Source organism: Myxocyprinus asiaticus, chromosome 16, assembly GCF_019703515.2.
Source record: "Myxocyprinus asiaticus isolate MX2 ecotype Aquarium Trade chromosome 16, UBuf_Myxa_2, whole genome shotgun sequence".
NCBI lineage: Eukaryota > Metazoa > Chordata > Actinopteri > Cypriniformes > Catostomidae > Myxocyprinus > Myxocyprinus asiaticus.
The window spans coordinates 24,078,928-24,100,944 of record NC_059359.1 but is presented as its reverse complement, the minus strand read 5'-3'; the positions used below and the strand labels follow the sequence as shown (position 1 = coordinate 24,100,944).

The 22,017-nt window shown below is 38.1% G+C and overlaps 1 protein-coding gene across 2 annotated transcripts; it reads right to left on the bottom strand.

Moving 5' to 3' along the window:
- Positions 1-3,581: 3,581 nt before the first annotated feature.
- Positions 3,582-22,017, bottom strand: atxn1b (ataxin 1b). Of its 2 annotated transcripts, none has more exons than XM_051721376.1 (3): positions 21,894-22,017; positions 6,640-8,742; positions 3,582-6,002 (listed from the first exon to the last, which is right to left on the bottom strand). In XM_051721376.1, the coding sequence occupies exons 2-3, from the start codon at positions 8,533-8,535 to the stop codon at positions 5,436-5,438; spliced, it is 2,463 nt and encodes an 820-aa protein (XP_051577336.1). In that variant the 5' UTR covers positions 8,536-8,742; positions 21,894-22,017; the 3' UTR covers positions 3,582-5,435. The 2 variants fall into 2 exon arrangements, with proteins under 2 accessions (XP_051577336.1, XP_051577335.1); XM_051721375.1 differs by lacking the exon at positions 21,894-22,017 and adding an exon at positions 19,051-19,409.

The window sequence follows — 22,017 nt, the reverse complement described above, 5'->3', positions numbered from 1 at the left end:
GTACAACAAATCACACAAATATAGTCATTTACGTTGAATATATAAGAAAATGAGAAATCAGTTATGTGCTATTTTTTATTTATTATTTTTTTTTTTTTTTAAGTAAGTGTCACTCTGGCGATTGAGGTTTAACAGGAGGTAAAAGATCTACCCCAGAACTTCCTTTACGGCAATATTTTAAAATAATGAGTTCAGTGATTGTGTGTGTTCTGCATGGGTCTAGACGTCAAGTTTGGTCTCCCAACCCTTAATGAGACCTTGTGCTATTGCTAGAGCGATTCCTGTCTATGGACCATTGAGGCATTGATGCATACAGTAAATTCTGACTGTCTTTGGATATATGATATATTGTTGACGCCCAGCCTTGTACATACAACGGAATGTTGTTTTCTCCATATTAACACATTTTCAATAGCAAGCACAAGAGCTACATTCACAACATGTCATCATGCTGTTAGTTATAAGTTAGCCTTCTTATACATTGGGTGCATGTTTAGTGATTGTCTGTAGAGGGAGCAATAGTCAACCAGTTACTACTCACACTGCAGCCAAAATGAAATTTAGCTTATTTATTTTTATTTTTTTATTTTTTTGTTACTTGAATGTTTTTGTGAAAGGTAATACAGGAACAGAAACAGTCATTCATCCAGTTTCTCAACCTGAGAATACAGTTTGACTAATGCTATAATGCTTTATAATGCTATATAATCAAGTGATTGACAGCCTTCTTCTAAAGTGGATAGTTTACCTAAATGAAAATTCTTTCATCATTTTCTCAATTTCAAGTCGTTCCAGACTTATTATCTTCCTTGGAGACATTCTGCCTGAGAAAGTCACACAGTTTTGGAACAACATGAGGGTGAACATTTTCATTTATGGGTACACTATCCTTTTAACAAATGTTTTTTTATTTGATAGAAATGATAATAAATTTCTGTTGTCAGGTTGAAAATGAAAACCACACATTGGATGAAGGAAAATTACCACCAGTGCTGAAACCTGACTATATTCAATGAAGTTCTCCACACAGTTCACAAATACACTGAGGTTTAAATGTACATAGCTACACAGGAGAAAAGAGAGAAAAGAGAGAGAACAAATGATACGTATGATGTAAAGAACAATCCAAAAACAGACACTTTCATTATGATTTCTAGTCTATTGTCATAGCACTGAGCCTACTGCCTTCCCAATATCACCATTACAATGTTGTAGCTCTGCATGGCTACTAATCAACCACTAACCAACCGTTTTATTTTCTCTTGCATTGTCCACTCTTAGAAAGTGCATAAATCAGTCCAAATAGGACTGAATGTGCAATCAAGCATTAATTCTACAATATGAGGTCTATTGTGATTCCATCTGAATATAACCCTAGACACACAACAATGCCTTTCTGAAGTCAACAAACTGAAAATTCAAACTCATGACCACACCTATCAAAATGTACTATAAAGCTTAGGTGAACCACAGAGCTGGCGATATGAAGTGTTTACTACAAGACTCCATACATACACTCGGATTTAAACTACTTTAATATTTCTACTTGTGCAAATAGCAAAAATCTTATATTCAAAGAATATTTCATACAAGCAAACAGTCAGTGAAGTTGTTTATAAGATATTTTGTAACACTTTCCCCACAAAAAATATCTGAAGACAATCCCATAGGGCTTTTATTTATGGAACATAAATATTCATGATTTAAAATAAGTATGTCATATTACCTTATCTATAATAGCAATGTAGTAAATTCATTCCTTTGAATTTGTTTAAGATGACCAGCACAGGTAAAATAAAGGAACACAAAAGAGATAAAGTAATACTAAAATCTTAGGATAGTTATTCAACATTCAGCATTTTGAGTTTTCAGATTTGTTTTTGTTCTTCTTTTTATTCACAGAATCTTAACTGTGCAGTTCAGTACAATGCCTTTGTAGAAGAGTCCATTTTCAGGCTATGAGCAGCATACTGCTTAATATTGAAAAAGTAAATATATATATATATATATATATATATATATATATATATATATATATATACAGGTGCATCTCAATAAATTAGAATGTCGTGGAAAAGTTCATTTATTTCAGTAATTCAACTCAAATTGTGAAACTCGTGTATTAAATAAATTCAATGCACACAGACTGAAGTAGTTTAAGTCTTTGGTTCTTTTAATTGTGATGATTTTGGCTCACATTGAACAAAAACCCACCAATTCACTATCTCAAAAAATTAGAATATGGTGACATGCCAATGAGCTAATCAACTCAAAACACCTGCAAAGGTTTCCTGAGCCTTCAAAATGGTCTCTCAGTTTGGTTCACTAGGCTACACAATCATGGGGAAGACTGCTGATCTGACAGTTGTCCAGAAGACAATCATTGACACCCTTCACAAGGAGGGTAAGCCACAAACATTCATTGCCAAAGAAGCTGGCTGTTCACAGAGTGCTGTATCCAAGCATGTTAACAGAAAGTTGAGTGGAAGGAAAAAGTGTGGAAGAAAAAGATGCACAACCAACCAAGAGAACCGCAGCCTTATGATTGTCAAGCAAAATCGATTCAAGAATTTGGGTGAACTTCACAAGGAATGGACTGAGGCTGGGGTCAAGGCATCAAGAGCCACCACACACAGACGTGTCAAGGAATTTGGCTACAGTTGTCGTATTCCTCTTGTTAAGCCACTCCTGAACCACAGACAACGTCAGAGGCGTCTTACCTGGGCTAAGGAGAAGAAGAACTGGACTGTTGCCCAGTGGTCCAAAGTCCTCTTTTCAGATGAGAGCAAGTTTTGTATTTCATTTGGAAACCAAGGTCCTAGAGTCTGGAGGAAGGGTGGAGAAGCTCATAGCCCAAGTTGCTTGAAGTCCAGTGTTAAGTTTCCACAGTCTGTGATGATTTGGGGTGCAATGTCATCTGCTGGTGTTGGTCCATTGTGTTTTTTGAAAAGCAAAGTCACTGCACCCGTTTACCAAGAAATTTTGGAGCACTTCATGCTTCCTTCTGCTGACCAGCTTTTTAAAGATGCTGATTTCATTTTCCAGCAGGATTTGGCACCTGCCCACACTGCCAAAAGCACCAAAAGTTGGTTAAATGACCATGGTGTTGGTGTGCTTGACTGGCCAGCAAACTCACCAGACCTGAACCCCATAGAGAATCTATGGGGTATTGTCAAGAGGAAAATGAGAAACAAGAGACCAAAAAATGCAGATGAGCTGAAGGCCACTGTCAAAGAAACCTGGGCTTCCATACCACCTCAGCAGTGCCACAAACTGATCACCTCCATGCCACACCGAATTGAGGCAGTAATTAAAGCAAAAGGAGCCCCTACCAAGTATTGAGTACATATACAGTAAATGAACATACTTTCCAGAAGGCCAACAATTCACTAAAAATGTTTTTTTATTGGTTTTATGATGTATTCTAATTTTTTGAGATAGTGAATTGGTGGGTTTTTGTTAAATGTGAGCCAAAATCATCACAATTAAAAGAACCAAAGACTTAAACTACGTCAGTCTGTGTGCACTGAATATATTTAATACACGAGTTTCACAATTTGAGTTGAATTACTGAAATAAATTAACTTTTCCACGACATTCTAATTTATTGAGATGCACCTGTATATTTTTTATTTTTTTTTAAAGTGACCCACAGTGAGCTGATAGACATTAGTCAGGGAAGATAGATGCCATATTTCATTTGATACAAGTGAAAATAAGGCTGTAAGGGATTGAGGGTACAGTACAGTAACGTTTAATTTTCACAATGGAGTTTTTCCAGCTTTTTGCCAAAAGGGATTTATTTGTTTATTTGTTTATTTATTTATTTGAAAGATATATTAATCAAATTATTTTCAATAGCAGAAAAATCAACAACATCCTTCATAGCCTATTTTTCATTTGTGTCAGTTTAATATGGCCTACTCTGACAATGGTCTATTGCAGAAAAAGACTTGAGCAAACTTGGGTTACACTCCATGTTTCAGGACACATCAGAGGCACAACAGGTCTCTATTTCCATATCTCTCCAGCAACTGGCCCAGTATCCTCCTTTGACCCACTGATTTTAGCTAGACCTAATTAAATTCTGATATGTGGGGAAGTTTTATATGAACTTCATTATCTGTAAATAAAATTCTACAAACATCTGAATAGGACAAACCAGTGAAGGGTGGCTTGTTTTAAAAAGAATCAGGGATGCTACCAATATTTAGTTGCTGATGTACGTTGATTATTGTGTCTTTTAGAGAGAGTTAATTATTGCAGCTGGACTAAGGCAGGCCCAAAATACTTAAAATGGTTTAAAGAAGACATCATTATTGAAAAATAGAAAATGAAAAGTGCCTTATACCTAAAATGGTTAGTAATGCACAAAATGACTAACAGCACTGTCTGCTGCTGTGGTAACAAAACAAAGGTGGGAATGTTTCCATCCATTCATTCGACTTCCCTTAACCTTTCTTTAAAGTGCTTATATTTTTATTTAGACTTGAATGGAGACTTGTCAACACATAGACAGTTTTGACCATAAGATTTCTCTAATGCTTTCTCACTCAAAGCTAATATCATAGATCCGATCAGGCCATTTGATTGGGATATTTGTTAAATGCACATATGAGGTATGTGAAAGCTCAGTATTGCATATATAGAAGACTATCGGCAACTGAATTAAAACATAAAGATAAATCATTCAACATTCAATGTTGTATCTTGATGCAATACTTGACCTAGATCTGATTCAAAGAAGTCACTCAAAGCCTGTCACTCTCAGACAACATTGAATAAAAAAGGGCTTACTGGGGCAGTAACAAGTGGAAGGAGGATTCTGTCATGATAATCGTGCAACCACACACTCATACTGATGCATATCTCATTGTTAACCTTTTTCCATCAATCCTTGTAAAAGCCCTAATCAAGGCCCTGATTATGAATGAATTCAGTGCATAACAGGAGACTAAATTAGACACTTAATGCATAACAGGCTGAGAAAAAAAAACTGAACTGAAAATACTTGCAAAACTATATACAAATATATATTGTCATGTCCAGCTGATTAAAAAAAGAAAGTTAGTTAAACATTAATTACATATGATACAACAACTCAAATGATCACACACATTCTTGTGTAAAATTATCCAACATTACAGTAACCTGGATATTAATGTCAAAGGAAAGCAACAAAGCCTCAAAGAGTAAATAACGTCTTCCTTCTCCATCTTTGAGACTGGGTCCATGGCAGTGATGGGGAATGTTTTGTTTAGAGTCTCTGTGATAAAAGCAAAAGCATTTTCTTGGACACCAAAAAAACACAAGTTTATTTAATCTTTCAAAGTCTGGATAAATTGAGTAAGGCTAATTAATGTATTTCTTGGTTAGACATGTATACTTTTGCAAGAGCACTCCCCCATCACTGCTCTATGGAGTTCAAATGGCCCTCAGCAACCTGTACTGGAGTGGCCCTCAATGCTGACCTTCAGCTGATATGGGAGGAAGGAAAATTTGGGTAAAATCTGAGGGTCCTCCTGTGACCTCCCCGTTTCCCCTCTCTCTGGAGCAGACCATCTTCTCTTGCGGCTAACAGCTCTCTCAGCACCAGAAATGTATGTTTTTTGAGGGTTTACGCTCCCATTCTCCGATAGGATCAAAATGTTTCCAGGGTTGAGAGTCTCAACCAGTGTTCCTGCAACACTGTTCTCCTCTCCAGTAGTAATTTTACGCCCCCTTTTGAAATCCTCCATTTGGGCTGGTCTTTCCTCAGTAGGCCCATTTCTTTTGACTCCTTTCAAATGAGGGTTGTTGTGTTTCAAAACAGAGTCTGAAAAGTAATCTTTCTTTTGAGTGCTATTTTTCAGGCTTTTAAGTGTGAGAGAGATACAAACATCACCCACAGAGAGCTTGGCACAGGAGAGCGCTAGCAACTGGGTGGTGCGGTCAGGACAGCAAGATGACCAACCTTGACCAAACACGAAGAAAGGGTATTCCACCAGTACCTCTACACATACCTAAAATAAAAATAAATAAAAATAAAATAAAAAACATGAATAATATTTCAGTTTCAAAGATTAATTCAATGGTACTAAAGGTTACTGCTTGGGTTGAGTTTGAAAAAATGAAACATAGGCTGCGTCCAAAAGCTGAGGCAGCGGTGTTGCTGCCTCACTACCCAGTCAGTGAATGACTTTAAAGGCAGCAAAGGCACCTTAATGTCATGTCTGATATAAAACAAATTTGAGTGAGCTTTAGAGATAACCAAACAAAAATTTTGCAACTATAATGTTTAGTGCTCTGTAGAAATCATAAGTTGAAAGAAAAGTGGTAAAATTGGACATTTATATACAAATTCACTTCTTTCAACCACTCCTTCAGATGGCATTTTTGTTTTTTCAACCAACTGCCGATCTACACACACAAGATTGTGCAATATCATAGGCAGTGAAGGACACATTTATTCTGCCTTCAAAAACAGACCAGGTGAAGGCACCTCAGTAGACAGGATATTGCAAGAATATTTAAGTATTTTATTTTGATGTGCTTTGATGCCTTCCTTTCTCTGAATACAGCCTCCCAAGGCAGCATTTTTCAGCTTTTGGACACAGCCAAGGTAACTATAAAAGCTTAATTCAAAAGAAACTGTCTCACCTGTGCTTTGTTCTCTCCGACTGAGAACTGAATAATGACAGCATTGGGTGAGTGGCTGCACTCTATGCGCTCTACAGTGCTGGAGTCAAGCTTCAGCTCTCCGCTCACCTCTGCACTCTGCACAAAGTCCTCTGTCCGCAGATCTTCCACACGCTTCAGCTCGCCATCTGCCAATTGGATAATGGAGCCCTTCATGAAGAACGGTGGTAGGCTTGCTGATGGTGATGATGGTGAGCTGTGAGGGCTTGTGGATTTTGGAGGAGTTAGAGGGACAGGAGATCCCACTACACTGGCTGACAGAACAGGCAGCTGTACTTGGGATGGACTTTGCATGGCACAGGGGGCATGAACTCCATCAGATCCTGTTATTTCTTTGCCATTCTGTAACACTGAAGCTGTAGCTGCAAGTGGGATTGTATTGATGAAGGTTTGAGGCAGAGCTGCTGATGGATTGGCTGCACTGGGTATGACAGAACAGCAGGTGGCCTCTGGCTCAGCAGTAGATGGATTGATGTTAGTTGCACTCACTGGAATGAGCAGCGAGGGGCTGCCTGAAATCACCAGGTGCTGTGGCAGGTTGCTCTGGTAACCAGCCATTGCTTGCTGGGGCCCACTAGGGGCACTGGTGATGTAGCCAATAATTGGGAGCTGTGTGGCAGAGTAAAGGCTGGTGGAGAGCTCCTGTTGGGGAGTGTTGTGAGGAGCCTGCAGGAGTGTGTGGGAAAGTGTGGAGGCTGGAGACACTTGGCTGTCTGAGGAAGTACGTGCGGAAACTCTGGACATTGGCTTTCCTAGGCAGATCCCTCCTCTCTCAGCAAGGTTCAAAGATGAGTGGTCCTTACCCAAGATGTTTTGGAGCTCTGGGTTACTGTTTGCTGCAAGGTGGCTACTGGAAACCAACATCAGTGATGTCTGCAACCCTGCTCTGTCATGAGTGGCATAGTCGGCAGGGAACAGAACCTGAGCTTGGGTCTGGAGACTAAGGCTCTGAATTGGCTTGTGGTTCTGGTCACCCTCTGTTTGGCTGGAGACACCTTTCGCCATAGTAGTACTGTGTTTGGCCACTGTAACCTCTCCTAATGCACCATTCTGCAACTCTCTGGTATGGGAGTCCAGCTGTCTTGCAATGAAGCCATCAGTGTAATGTAGCACCATTGGTGAGGGGGTCAGAGCCAGGCCATGAGGAGCAAGGACAGCTGAGTGTGGATGGATTTGAAGGGGCAACTGAGCAGCAGTAGCTGAGCAAACTGTCAAACCCAGAGGAGCCCTCTCTACCTGGATGCATTGACTGTGGGATACATTTGGTACAGAAGAAATCACATGCTGATTCTGTGAATCAATGCTGGAAGCTTGGGAGATGCCAGCATAGGTGGCCAAGACCTCTTGTGCTGTCTTCCTTGGCTGTGTTGGACTGTTTGTGGATGGCACGATCTGAGAAGAGATATAACTTGTATAGGGGCCTATGAGCTGGAGATTGGGAGGAAGTTGTGTATACTGGACAGAGCCTATGGTTTGAGGAAGGCTTGTGGAGAGAACAGTAGAATTTGCTGTTAGCACGGTAGGCCCAGAGAAGACTCCTCTGTATGTTGAGCTATTGGAAGAGAATGAAAAGCCACCAGATGTTGTCGCTGGAGGATATTCCGTCACCACAGTAAGAGCCTTATTTGATTGTGGGGGGCTGTCAGGCTCGGTGCTGTTACTCTGTGATAGACCTGCATTGTTGGGGATATGGGCCATGCTAGCCATGGTAGCAACGCTGGCTAACCAAGCCAAATTCTTTCCACTCTGGCTCTCACTGGCAGCAGCTGACACGAGCACCTGCTTCTCTTCCAGGGCTAAGATCTCCCGCTTCTTGGGCGGAAGGCACTCATTACTGCGCTCCTGGTTAGACTTCATGGTCTTGGAGCTTTTCCCGTATTTTACCCGCAAAGCTTGATCAGTATGTTTCAAAGTGCAAAGTGGAATTCCGTTCTTAATATATTTATTGTCCTACAACTTTGCTACCTTTTTTTAACTTAGTCTCGTCCATTGTCAGGCCTGTTGTCATCAATGGATCCATGAGCTTCATGTGGAATCATCTCACTGACTGTTATTGGTGCTTACCTTCATCAGACAAATAAAAAACACAAAATTAACATTTGAAAGCACATATTATATTCCTCTCTTAAAGACCAAAGCCTTTTTATGCACTGACTTTTGCCTTTTAACTCTCTATCTATGCTCTAGCCATAATGTGTGCCTAGAAGTAGCATATTTTGTGGCATACTAAATGTGGTTTGTGTAGCAGACAAAATGGAGGGAACTTTTTACTACATATGGTAATGTCTCTGAACACTAAGACCTCCTTTATATCTTTTATGTATATGCAGTGTAAACCACTAATTATCAGTTAAGAGAGCAAAAAAAATCTAAAACTGCATCAATATGATCATGCAACAAAAAACCATGCATAATGGTGATATGTGTGTTTGAATACATGGAGTGAGAAAGGAAAAAGACAAAGGAGTGAGAGAGAGAGAGAGAGAGAGAGAGAGAGAGAGAGAGAGAGAACACTGGCTCTCCTGACCCACAATTGAGCTCTGCCTGCAGCGAGCATGGTTATTGAGTTAGAGTGTTACACTGGAGAAGAAAGAGAGAGAGAGCAAGAGAGAGCAAGGGAGGGAGGGAGTAAGAAAGAGAGGGAGAAATCCCTTCACCACAGTAGATCTGCACCAATCACTGTCCTACTTTCTTCTGTTACAGCTTACACCACACACAGCCATTAAAGGCTTCAGTCTATTGTACACAGAGCACAATACACATACGTACACCATTAGCATATCCCTTGGACTGATAACCATGTATATACATGTGATTTGGTGCAGAGTGCTCACGTATCGAAGAACAATAGAATTATAGTGCATAGATCACAGTGTTACACAGTGTTTAATGCATACATCATAACAGAAGCACCATTACTGTATGTTTGTACATATACACAATACTGCATTCACCTGTATCATTTTATGCTCTCAGAGGGATCCATGACAAAAATGTGTTTATAATAGTGTGAAACAATATTATGTCCTAAAACTAAATAGAAAGCACTGACAATGTACAGTAGATGGGCAATATTGTTTGGAAAAAATACATAAGCTTGCTGGTTCTGAGTATTTGCTGGTAAAGAAGGAAAATGTCTATAAGTATGAGCAGAATTTTGCATTTAGAAAATGCAAAAAGGTTTCTGTGAGGACTAAGTTTAGAGTAGGGGATAAAATTATCATTAGCTCAGTCATAAAAACAGTAGTCGTCATAAGAGGTTGACCGATAGTGGATTTTGCAGATACCGATAACTAAGGTGGTGGAAAGGCCAAAAACCATTTAATCGGCTGATAGTTTTTAAAATCGATTTATTGAATGTTCAAACATTTTCTTACCATACGTGTCCACTGGCGTGTGGGGAGCGGAGATGAGCGGGTATTTTCAATTCATTCCTATGGGAGTCGAGGGTCAAGCTCGCCAGGGGGATTGTGGGATTGACAGCAGTGTGGAGTAACGAAGCTGGCATCTTTCCAACTGTAATTGCGCATTTATTAGATGAGATTATTGCTTGTGTACTGAAAGCAATAATAAAATATAGCTGCTAGCAGCAACTATCGGGGTTCAAGCTGCTAAGGGCCTAAAAATGCATACGAATAATCATGAAAGGCAAAAATTTACAACTGGTTAACAATAGACGAGTTCTGTTGTACAAAGTTCCCTGTATGTTATGATAACAGATTGGTATTGTCACAGAATGTGATGTTTTGGAGATGAATGCAGGACTTGTATTTTTTTGGTTGCCATGATGTTACTATTATCAGAATGAAAGTCTAGTCATTATGTTGTGTTACATGAAACTTGGATGTGGGATATTTCTACTTGATATATTTGATGTTTGATCATAATGGCATTTCATTGCATGATGGTCATAACATTATAAGAAAACAAAATTGGAACAAACCTGTTAGCCTAGCAGGTGTTAGACTGTTATTAGAGATATGTCAGAGCAACCATATTATAAATGATGCTGCAATGCTCGCATTTGCGTTACAGGTACTTATAGAAAGAGCATAATGTAGCATGATTAGAACACGTGTCTTTGCAAATGTTTGTTAAACAAGTGTTATCATCATGTAATGCAGAACCTTGGCTTCACAGAGTGATATTTTTAACAAAAGTCAAGGTGTAGTACCAAGTTTGTGCATCTTTCTGGTTTTAGAATGTTTGTGTGACGACAGACCTCTGCATCTAGGCAAAAGTGGAGTGCAATAATTTGTAGGAATTTCCAAGTTGGAAGTCTAACACCATGTGGTGTGCCATTGCACTTTTCCTAGTAGGAGGTGGAATTATTTGTTTATTTTTAATTTATTTTAATATGATATTTATGATAGATTGGTCTGCATGAATAAAAATAACAAGCAGCAATAAATTAAAGTTAATTATTACAGGGAGGTTTATAATAAGTAGATAAAAAATCTCTGCTTTTGTTTTTACCAGCGCGAGAACACACACTTTGTTAAAAGTCTGTAAACACAGTCAAATATGTCTTAAGTGAAAACAGGTGCGACAAAAAAATTGGATATGATCAGATAGGGTCTGTTTATTAAGCTTTGCATTACGAGCGAGTACTGGTGTCAGGTTACATCTGCACCAAGTGCTTCTTTGTCAAACACTAATGAACCTTTTCGTATGCAGATCTAAAACAAATAATAAACTTGAGAAGACAAGAAACACCTTTGATGATAAATGGGAAATCCGTTGAGTGTGTAATGTTGCTTTTGTACACCCATTATTTCTCCATAAAACAATTCAACCATGAACAGCATTTAGCCAATGACAAACCCGAAAAAATAAAAAAAAATGTACTCTTGCAGTGTGTTCCGCAAAGAGTCCTGCATGAAAATGCAATGTGCAAAATAGTTCTCGTGAATGTGCATTACCAGCAGAGGTGCCTCCGAATACTACAGCCCATGTACATAACTGCCTATACACACTACTAAAATATTGTTTGTTATTCTATGACCCTGCTCTATTTAAACATGGATCTTTTAGCATGCACACGATATTTAATCTATTGGTGCAATAAATATTAACTTTAATTGATATAAACCAGGGGTATTCAATTAAAGTTCCAAGAGGTCCGGTCTCTACATTTCCTTCCCAGCAAAGGTCTGGACAATATCTTACATGGTGTCAGTAGTCAGTATACTGTAGCCAGGGTTGGGAGGGTTACTTTTGAAATGTATTCCACTACAGATTACAGAATACATGCTGTAAAATGCAATTTGTAACATATTCCGTTAGATTACTCAAAGTCAGTAACGTATTCTAAATACTTTGGATTACTTCGTCTGCACTGGTAGATTTTTTTCACTTGTTTTGACTATAAAAACTCTGCCAGTACAGTAAGACAAAACACATGTTAAAAATACATTCTCTGATAAACCTAAATATCTTATGCTGTGTTGTTTCTAAAACAAGATAAATCAAATTGATCTTGTTTTAATGATTTTTAGATATTTTTACAGGAAAACAATACAAAAATTATTATCAAGAATATGATTTTTGCCCTAATATGAAAGGTCTTACTACAAAAAAAGAAATTATGATCCAACGTGAATTTTCTTGAAAAAAATATGATCGTGCCTGGGAATATGTGCATGTAAATTGGCTAGAAATAGCATTTTAGCTTAGCGTAAAGCTGACAATTTACACAAGGTTTATTTCTATTTCTTCTGCTCCAAACTTACTTCAAACTTACTTCTCTGTCTGCTCGTATGAATGTAACACATCATAAGAAAGTGTTTCACCGCTGTTCGAATGCACTTTGGATCGCATCATTTATATGTATAAATGTTTTCCATCTGAAAGGACTAAATATTAAATGAAACAAATGACAATATAATGCAAAGTAATCTCTTCAGTAACCAAAATACGTTTTGAATGTAACTGTATTCTAATTACCAATGATTTAAATTGTAACTGTAGTGGAATACAGTTACTTATATTTTGTATTTTAAATACGTAATCCCGTTACATGTATTCCGTTACTCCTCAACCCTGACTGTAGCTATGAAATGACATAAGGAATGCTTAATCAATTTTATGAAATAGTTATTATAAATGTACAAGTTGGCAGCAATAGTACTTTGTAAAAGAAAAAAAATCATAAGTCAAAACAGTCTCTTCACAATTAGGCAAGGATTATGACATTGGGGCCCCAGAGACAAAGCCAAAGTAGTGGGGTTTGGGGAATATTCTACCAAAAGATTACAATATTTCATTAAGTTCACCAACTGAGTGCACTTTGATATGAATATTAAAAGATAAAATCAACTGCTTGTTTTGAAGCTTGTTTTGAAGGTATTTTTAGATACCTAAGGGGAATAGCAGGCCTTGTGACTAAAGAAAGATACATTATGTGGGTTCAGGGGTACCCCCCTGAGAGAAAATGTGGAAAATGTAAAGTTTTTATATTTTCCATAAAGTGAAAATCTACCAACAACAAACAATGTACATCAAAAAAGTAAAGCTTAAAATACTTTTTATTAAAACTTTTAAATTTGTTATACATTTGTTATTTTGAAATCAGAGATGACTGAGAGATGTTGATTAACTGTTCTGGGCTGTGTTTCCCAAAAGCATCGTTAGTGAAAGTTGATCATAGGTTCCATAGGCACCAATGGTCTTTACGAGCAACCTGGGCTAACAATGCTTTTGGTTAAAGAGCACCTATTATGGTTTTTCAAATATTACCTTTCATGTAGTGTGTTATATAGCTGTTTGTGAATGTAAAAAAGTCTGCAAGTTTCAAAAATCAAAGTGCATGACAAATACCCCATTTTGACTCCCAAAAGAAAGAACCGATTCTGAACACCTGAAACGAGTCGTTAGTAATTCCAGACTTACTTCCTGTACTAACCTACGTAATTTGGTAACAAAAAACCTGCCTCTGGTCTTCATTGGCTGCTCGCGAACAGCTTTGACCTGCCCTCAAACACTACACTAAGCAGTAGACCAATCACAACAGACTGGGACATCTGACCAATCAGAGCAGAGTAGGCTCTCTGAAAGGAGGAGTTTAGAATGAATCCTTTAGAACGGATCATTACACGAGTCGTTGTTGACACTTGGAAAAAAAGGTAATGCTGCAATTTAAATTATGAACAAATTAAAGTGTTTTTTGACCTTGGATGCATGTAAATCTTTTGTATGAGACCTTTAAAACAAAATTAGGCACGTTTAAAAACCATAATAGGTGCTCTTTAAAACAGCCCTGAGTGATTCCATTCATTCAGTTGAACGATTTATCAGATGGAATCAACAAGCAAGTTTGTGAGTAAGAGTGAATTGGTGATGCTATAGAGTAATTTTTTGAATTTGAGTAAATTTAGTGGAATGAGTGAAAATGACAACAAGAAAGAAGTGTTTTTTGGTATTATTTGGTGGTACATGTTTTTTGGTGTTGTTACATTCAGTTTAGACTGTAATCTCACAAAAACTTTTGATTAGCATGGTCTGAAGATGATCTGAGCAAAATTTGGTGAAAATTTGATTATCACTGTCGAAGAGATAGAAAAAGTAGGCTTTCAATTAAATGAATAATGGCCGACAGGAAGTTTGGCCGACCATGACAAATGTGGTATCGTTGAACTCGGCTGGCCCAAGGAATCTATCAAGACCAGTGTCATAGCTATAGGCTAAAATGATCAAATGTTATTAGCATTTTTATATATTTCGTTATATTTTTTTGACCACAAGGCGGCATTGTCCTGAACTTGTTGAGCACCATCAGGGCATTGTGTTGATGACACATACCAAGTTTCGAAACAATATGCCAATACATTCGTAAAATACAGCATTTTACATCAAAATTCAAAATGGCCGATATAGGCAAAATTGGTATCATTCGACACAGTATGCCCCACAGAATCTAAAGAGTCCAGTTTTGTGATTTTAGGACAAACCGTTCAGAAGTTATAAGCAAAAATTAGCAGTTTTTTATATCTTCTGACCCGTAGGGGCACTACGCTGAAATGCTGCAGGTCACCTTAGGGCATGATGGCTATGACACATACCAAGTTTCGTCACAATCTGTCAAAGTGTTGTGGAGATACAGCCTCAAATTGAATTTGGCGTGTTCTTCGTTGAATTTGTTGAAGTGCCACTTAAAAACAGTTTGGTCTTTAAAAATTATTTTAATAACATTTGATCTGAGTGTCTCCAGATGATGCATGCCAATTTTCGTGCAAATCGGACATATGGCCTAGGACAAGTTCGAAAAAGTAGGTTTTTCTGAAAATTCAAAATGAAAATCTATTCGGGCAGAAACTGAAATCATGTGAGGTATGCTTTCGATTCGGCATGAGCACAGGAATCAGAGGAAAAAAGAGTTTTGTCTCTAAGACTTACGGTTCAAAAGTTATTAGCATAAACATGAGTGAAACTTTGAACTGTTGGTGGCGCTAGAGGGTTTGAGCTAGACACTCCAAATTAGACTGTCCTCTATCTGTGTGCAAAATGTAATATCTTTCCCATGAACGGTTCTATGGGCTGCCATAGATTTCCATGGCAGAATAATAATAATAATAATAACACTAACAAACACAACAGGGGTCTTCGCCCTTTCAGGGCTTGACCCCTAAAAAGAACACTAACAGAAACAATAGGTGCCTACATACCTTCAGTGCTTGGCCCCTAATAATAAAAATCCTGACAAATACAATAGGGTTTCAGTTCTTCGGGATTGAACCCCTAAAAATACACACTTGCTTTACAAACACACTGCAAATTGGTAGCTCTCTAGCGCTGTGAGCAGCTTTGAGCGGATTTCGTCCATGCCTGATGACACATAGAGTTAGTCTTTCCTTACTGTGACAGGCACAGACATAGGGGCAGAAAGAGTAAAAAATGAGAAAATCCCAGATGCGTGTTTGTTGTGCAACCAAAATCATAATAATAACCAGAAAAAAAAATAAAGATTTAGCCTAGTGCATAACACAGGACTTTTAATTATAAACAAGCCCGCAATCCGCCAGGGACTCTTATTTTGAAATGTCTGTGCCTCCAGCTCACACAAGCACACAAGGGAAACAAAACATCCACTCTTACAATCAACTACATTGAATTACAATAGAATCACTACAAAGTAAACATTGTCATTTGGGCTAATAAATATTGTACTAGCAGTAATTAATCAACAGTAGATCATCATTCATCAATAGTATATCATCAGTGATTGCATGTCAATTGTCATATGTGTTCTTTTTACAACATTTTGCATTAATAATCGCAAATTAGTCCTTAAACAGTGATGGTGACAGAGTCTTGGCTCTGTTACAATGCTCTAGTTTATATGTAAATATTCACCAAATTAAGCTTTTTGTAGCATATATATTGAATGAATTGGGTTGCTTAACCTAACATTTCTACCAGAAAGACTCTGAGAATATAAGAATTAATGCCGGAGGACCATAATGGCAGGGGAGAGGAGCTTACCCCAAAATGAAATTAGAAACTTTTATAAAATGTATGCCCCCAAAAGAAGAGTAAAACCAATGAACTCAACTCAGAACAACAAACAACGGTCTTCAGAAGGCAAAGTAAAAAATTTTAGCAGAGCTTTGACTTGAGTTCCTGTAGCCCAATTAGTAGAGCATGGGGCTAGCAATGCCAAGATCATAGGTTCAATTCCCAGAGAACACACAAACTGATACAGTGTATACCTTGAATGCACTGTAAGTCGCTTTAGAAAAAAGCATCTGACAAATGCATACAATGTAAGCATACATGATACCCTTGAAAAATGTGCATGTAATTGTGCCATGCCTTGTAGAAGGGTAGACTATCTTTTGTAAAATTCCCCATGATTATGATTCCTGGAAAATTATTAGCTAAAAACATACAATAACTTTAAAAAAGGAAGTGAATAATGAGACTGTCAATTGATGACAACTGCAAAAAAGGGGCAATGCCTAATGATATGACAGTGCACACTGACTACCCCTGCGAAAGTGGAGCAATGCATGGGCGATGTGACGGTGCAAACTGACTGCCCTTAAAGGGGCAAAAGTATGAGCTACGTGTTTGTGTGGACAGACTATTCTTGACAAGGGCAATGTATGAAAGCGTAAACTATATGTCTGTGCAAACAGATTACCATTGAGAAGGAAAGCATTGCTTTCCATGTGAATGATGGATTGTTTTGTGATGTGTCTGTGCCAACAGACTGCCCATGTAAATTCATGGCATCGCTTTGTAATATGTCTGTGTGAACAGACTACCAATGTAAAATGATGGCATTGCTTTGCGATGTGTCTGTGTGAACAGACTGCCCATGTGAATTTGTGGCATTGCTTTACGATGTGTCAGTGCAAACAGACTACCCATATAAATCTGATAAATTACGCAATGCTTACTACGAGTCTATCTGAAAGAACTATCGCTTATGCTTCCATTTCCATAAAGCAACTATCGGCACAATTAATCGGTAAACCCGATATATCAGTCAACATCTAGTAGCCAATGGAAAGTCCCCATGATTTGTGTGTGTATGTGCATGTGCATCTCTTAATGGGTTTCGTATTTGCCTGTCTATTTCCAGGAGCATTACTGAAATACACAAGCAATTCAAAAGAGCTAACTCGAACTAACCCTGCAAGGCAATACAGATACAACAGCAATGCTTCAATTTTGTTTTCTTTCTGTTAATGGCCTATCTAGTGCTATAATGTTGTATTGTCCATGTCAACTACTTTCTATTGTAAGAACACCCCCACCACCACCTCTAAACACACACACACACACACACAAACACACATGTTGGTGCAGCTATCATTATGAGGACTCTCCATTGATATAATGAATTTTATACTGTACGAACGATAGATTCTATCCCCTAACCCTTCCCCGAAACCTAACCCTCACAAAAAACGTTCTGCATTTTTACATTTTCAATAAAACATCGTTTAGTATGTTATTTAAGCTATTTGAATTATGGGGACACTAGAAATGTCCTCATAAACCACATTTATAGCATAATAACCTTGTAATTACCAGTTTGTAACCTAAAAAAAAGTCCTCGTAAACCACTTAACCCCCCCCCCCCCCCCCCACACACACACACACACACACACACACACACACATACACACACACACACACACACACACACACACACACACTCAAACTTGTTCTTATATCATTGTGGGGACTCTCCATAGACTTCCATGCATTTTATGGATTTTATACAGATCTAACGATAATTTCTATCCCCTAAACCTAACCCTCACAGAAACCTTTTTGCATTTTTACATTTAAAAAAAAAAAACTTTGTTTAGTATGTTTACTAAGCCATTTCCCTCATGGGGACCGCTGGCTGGGCGCCACAATGTTGGTGATCTCAGGTTTTACTATCCTTGTGGGGACATTTGGTCCCCACAATGTAGCATAAACATGTACACACACACACTAGCCAAAGGGCCAGAAAGATAAACAACATGCAGTATCCTTCTAGTTTTTTAACAGTAGACCTTGTACTTGGCAGGCCCACTGCAGTTCAAATGCCATCAATACGCAACATATTCATACCAATAAATACAAACCCAATACACAAAGAAAAGAAATGTTGATGTAAGATGTCTGGCTAGACAAAGACTTCTTAATGTAAATAATCCTGTTTTGCAAATTCAGCTGTCACACAAACAATTTGACAACACAAAGCTACTTATATGCACTGTTTATCAATGCAAAATACTCAGGAACATAATTCTAGCAGGGTGTTGTTACACCTTTTTCAATGATGTCATCTCAAAGATGACTGAACCAGAGGAAAGCGATGATTATTACATATGGATACCAACATAACCGCTCTGAAATTAAATGCTCATATTAAATTCTTTCCTTAAAAAAACATGCTAATTTCATTTTTACTTATGTATATACAGTGCCCGTAAGCAGCTCCCCTCTGCACTTAACAATCTTTTCTGTGGGTGTCTGTCCCTTTAAGAGGCAGTGTAGGGTGTCCTAAGCTAGACATTAATCCAAACAGAGCTGTTGCTGCCTTTACAACCACTAAAACCTGCTCTCTCTCTCTCTCTCTCTCTCTCTCTCTCTCTCTCCCTCCCTAAGAGCAAACACAATATACCGAGTGACACTGAACTGCACAGAATTGCACACGGCATGCAACTATTTGCAAAGCATAATGTTCATAATTTCTGCAATGCATAATGACTGTTATTAGCTATATAGCTACAATAATAGAATACTTATTGAAATACATGCACATATTATTTAATTCACCCCTTAGATGAGAATAGTACAGTATGTATATGTGAGCAAACATTTCCTCTTATGGGTGTAATGCTTGGATATCTTTGTGAGGAATCTTACCTTGCTTTATAGGGGAGCCTTTAACAACTCTCTCTCTGTCTCTCTCTCTCTCTCTCTCTCTCTCTCTCTCTCTCTCTCTCTCTCTCTCTGCACTATGAGTATCTCACTGGCAGGCTGTCCTTTGTCCAGGTTTAGCTCTGCTATCGGGTCACACACGCAATCCTGTGATTTATATTTTCTTCCATGAACAGTGTTCCCCCTGCCTTTACTCTTCTCCACTTCCTTCAACAATTGCTCGTAGGGCCGAGGGTAAAGGAAGTCCCCTCGTCTGCGCTGTTTCACTAGCCCTACGTGTGAGAGCTACAGCGTATGTTATGAAAGGCAAACAGACTGCCAGCTTTCTCTCTCTCTCTCTCTCTCTTTACACACGCACAATAACACACACACACACACACAGTGCTCTAGAGAACATGGCTCCTCCTCCCCCAGTAAGCCTCAGCAGCTTCATCAGGTATTCATTCAAAAAAACACACTCCACTTGGCAGGGCGCCCAGACTACGCACACACAGAGAGGGAGGGTGGGAGGGAGGGAAAATTCTGAGTAAGGAACCAAGCACACTAGAAGAAACATGTAGCCACAATACAAGCACTACCTCAAATACAGTACATACACTACGGCACACTCATAAGAAACACAAACACACACCAACAGAGCATGAAATTCTCTTGAGGGAGCAGAGCTGCTATACATCTCACTCTTTTTCGAGGACTAATTAATTTGAATGAAAAAGTAATTTGGCCATGTCTGCCTCACCACCATTGCATGTGATGTGAGAGTAGACACTTTGCATGGGACTGTACGAGCCTGCCCTGAAATGATCTCCCCTGCACCAAAACAACAAGCCCCTACTAGTTATATAAGAACATCAGTATTACATGCAATATTGAACTGTATTGTATAGTGTATATTGTATTTTGAATCATTTTACATATGTTTGTTGTATAGCTGTGCCTACAACAATTTCCACCGGGCCATATGGCAAAAAAATTATATTCTATTCTATTTAACTCTTTGATCTAAAACAAACACACACAAACAAATACCCACATTCTTCTAGATTTAGAATGCCAAGTATTTGTAACTCACAAACTACTTACAAATAGACAAGTCACTCTCCCCATCACGCACACACTCACATGCAAAAATGTTATCTACGTGCACAACCTTGAGAAGATCTGAAAACACCCTGTGTTCAAAACATGTGCTGTCAACAAAAGGAGAGAAATGCTGGGAACATGAAAAGCCCTTCAGCAATATGCAATCTCTAATATAAGCCTGGCCAGGTTTGCTCTCTCTGAGCAGATCCCTGCACTGCACTGGGTGTGTTTGCCAAGCCACAGACAGATAGTAAGCTACCATATACTCTATGAAAGGAAAGAGCTCCTCTGGTCCCTTTAGGAAAATTTAGCAGACTATCAAAATGCTCCAGCACTAACCAAAGCAGACTTCTCATAGCATATATCATTCACCCACAAATGGAACTGACTTAATTTTTAAAGGAATATTCCAGGTTCAATACAAGTTAAGCTCAATTGACAGCATTTGTGGCATAATGTTGATTACCACTAAAATGAATTTAGATTCATCCGTCCTTTTCTTTAAAAAAGCAAAAATCGAGGTTACAGTGAGGCATTTATAATGAAGGTGAATGGGGCCAAATTTTGGAGGGTTTAAAGGCAGAAATGTGAAGCTAATAATTATATAAAAGCACTTACATTAATTCTTCTGTTAAAACTCCTGTATTATTTAAGCTGTAAAGTTGTTTAAATTGTCATTTTTACAGACGTTTTAGGGTTTGATTACATTACTTCGTCATAGCAACAAAGTTGTAAAATTGGCTTTAACTTTACACAGAAAAGGTTAGTTAGCGATTGTATCAAATTAAAATCATGTTAACACACATATTGTTATGTCTTGTGGCTATACTTTTGAAACAGTGAGTATTTTAACATTTAAGGATTGGCCCCATTCACTTCAATTGTTTTTTGCTTTTTTTAAGTCAAACTTTTAAAAAAAAAATTTTGTTTTTGTTTAAAATTCTAGTTTTAAGCATAAATATACCAAAATGTATTATTAATATATAAGAACTTTAAGGCAAAAATGTAGATAGTTATTTTAATGGCTGTCAGAGACATTAAAAAGTCTGAAAATACCTGTATTGTTCTGTTTTTAGTCTGAATGACTCAATATCTAAACTGAACAAAGTCTTGCAGAGGGACAGTCTTTGAATTCTCCATTCCTCTTAATAGCATGAAATTCATGGGAGGGTTGCTATGTTACTGTTTATCGAGGTATTGCCTTTACCAATCATTGGAGATGAGATAAAAGAGCTATGTAGATTTCTGTCTTGGCTCCCAGTCTTAGTTTCTGTTTCTGTTTTTTACCCTTCTTCTTGTTTATCTCTGCATAAAACTCAGATTAGACGTAACTGCTGTAAATAATAATAATAATAATAATAATAATAAAAACAGCATAGACCACTATGAATTTCTATGCTGGTCCAAGCTGGTTTGTGCTATTAAGTGCTGGTCTAGCTGGTGGACCACCAAAGCCATACTGTACACCAAAGCTGATGAAGCTGTTGACTAGTATGGTCTATCTGGTGAAGCTGGCAGACCAAAGAAGTATTGCTGGTTAAGCTAGTTAAAAAGCCTGGTGGGAACACCAGCATCTCAAACTGGGGACCAGCATCTAAAACACAACATGAATCATGAAAATGTTGGTAACCAGTTAGGTCCCCCACAAGGAGGCACACATTCACAAATTCATCTTAAAGTCACCAGTGTTTATCTACTAATTACTCTCTGCGATAATGATCCATGTATGACAGAAAAGTACTCACAATCATCTTCCATCAGGTCTGTTTTCATCTCACAGTCTCCCAATCACATTTCCAAACCACTGGAGAAAAGTAATGTTGCGCAATTCCATAATTAGTTTTTGTGTATGCTATATAAAGTACATAA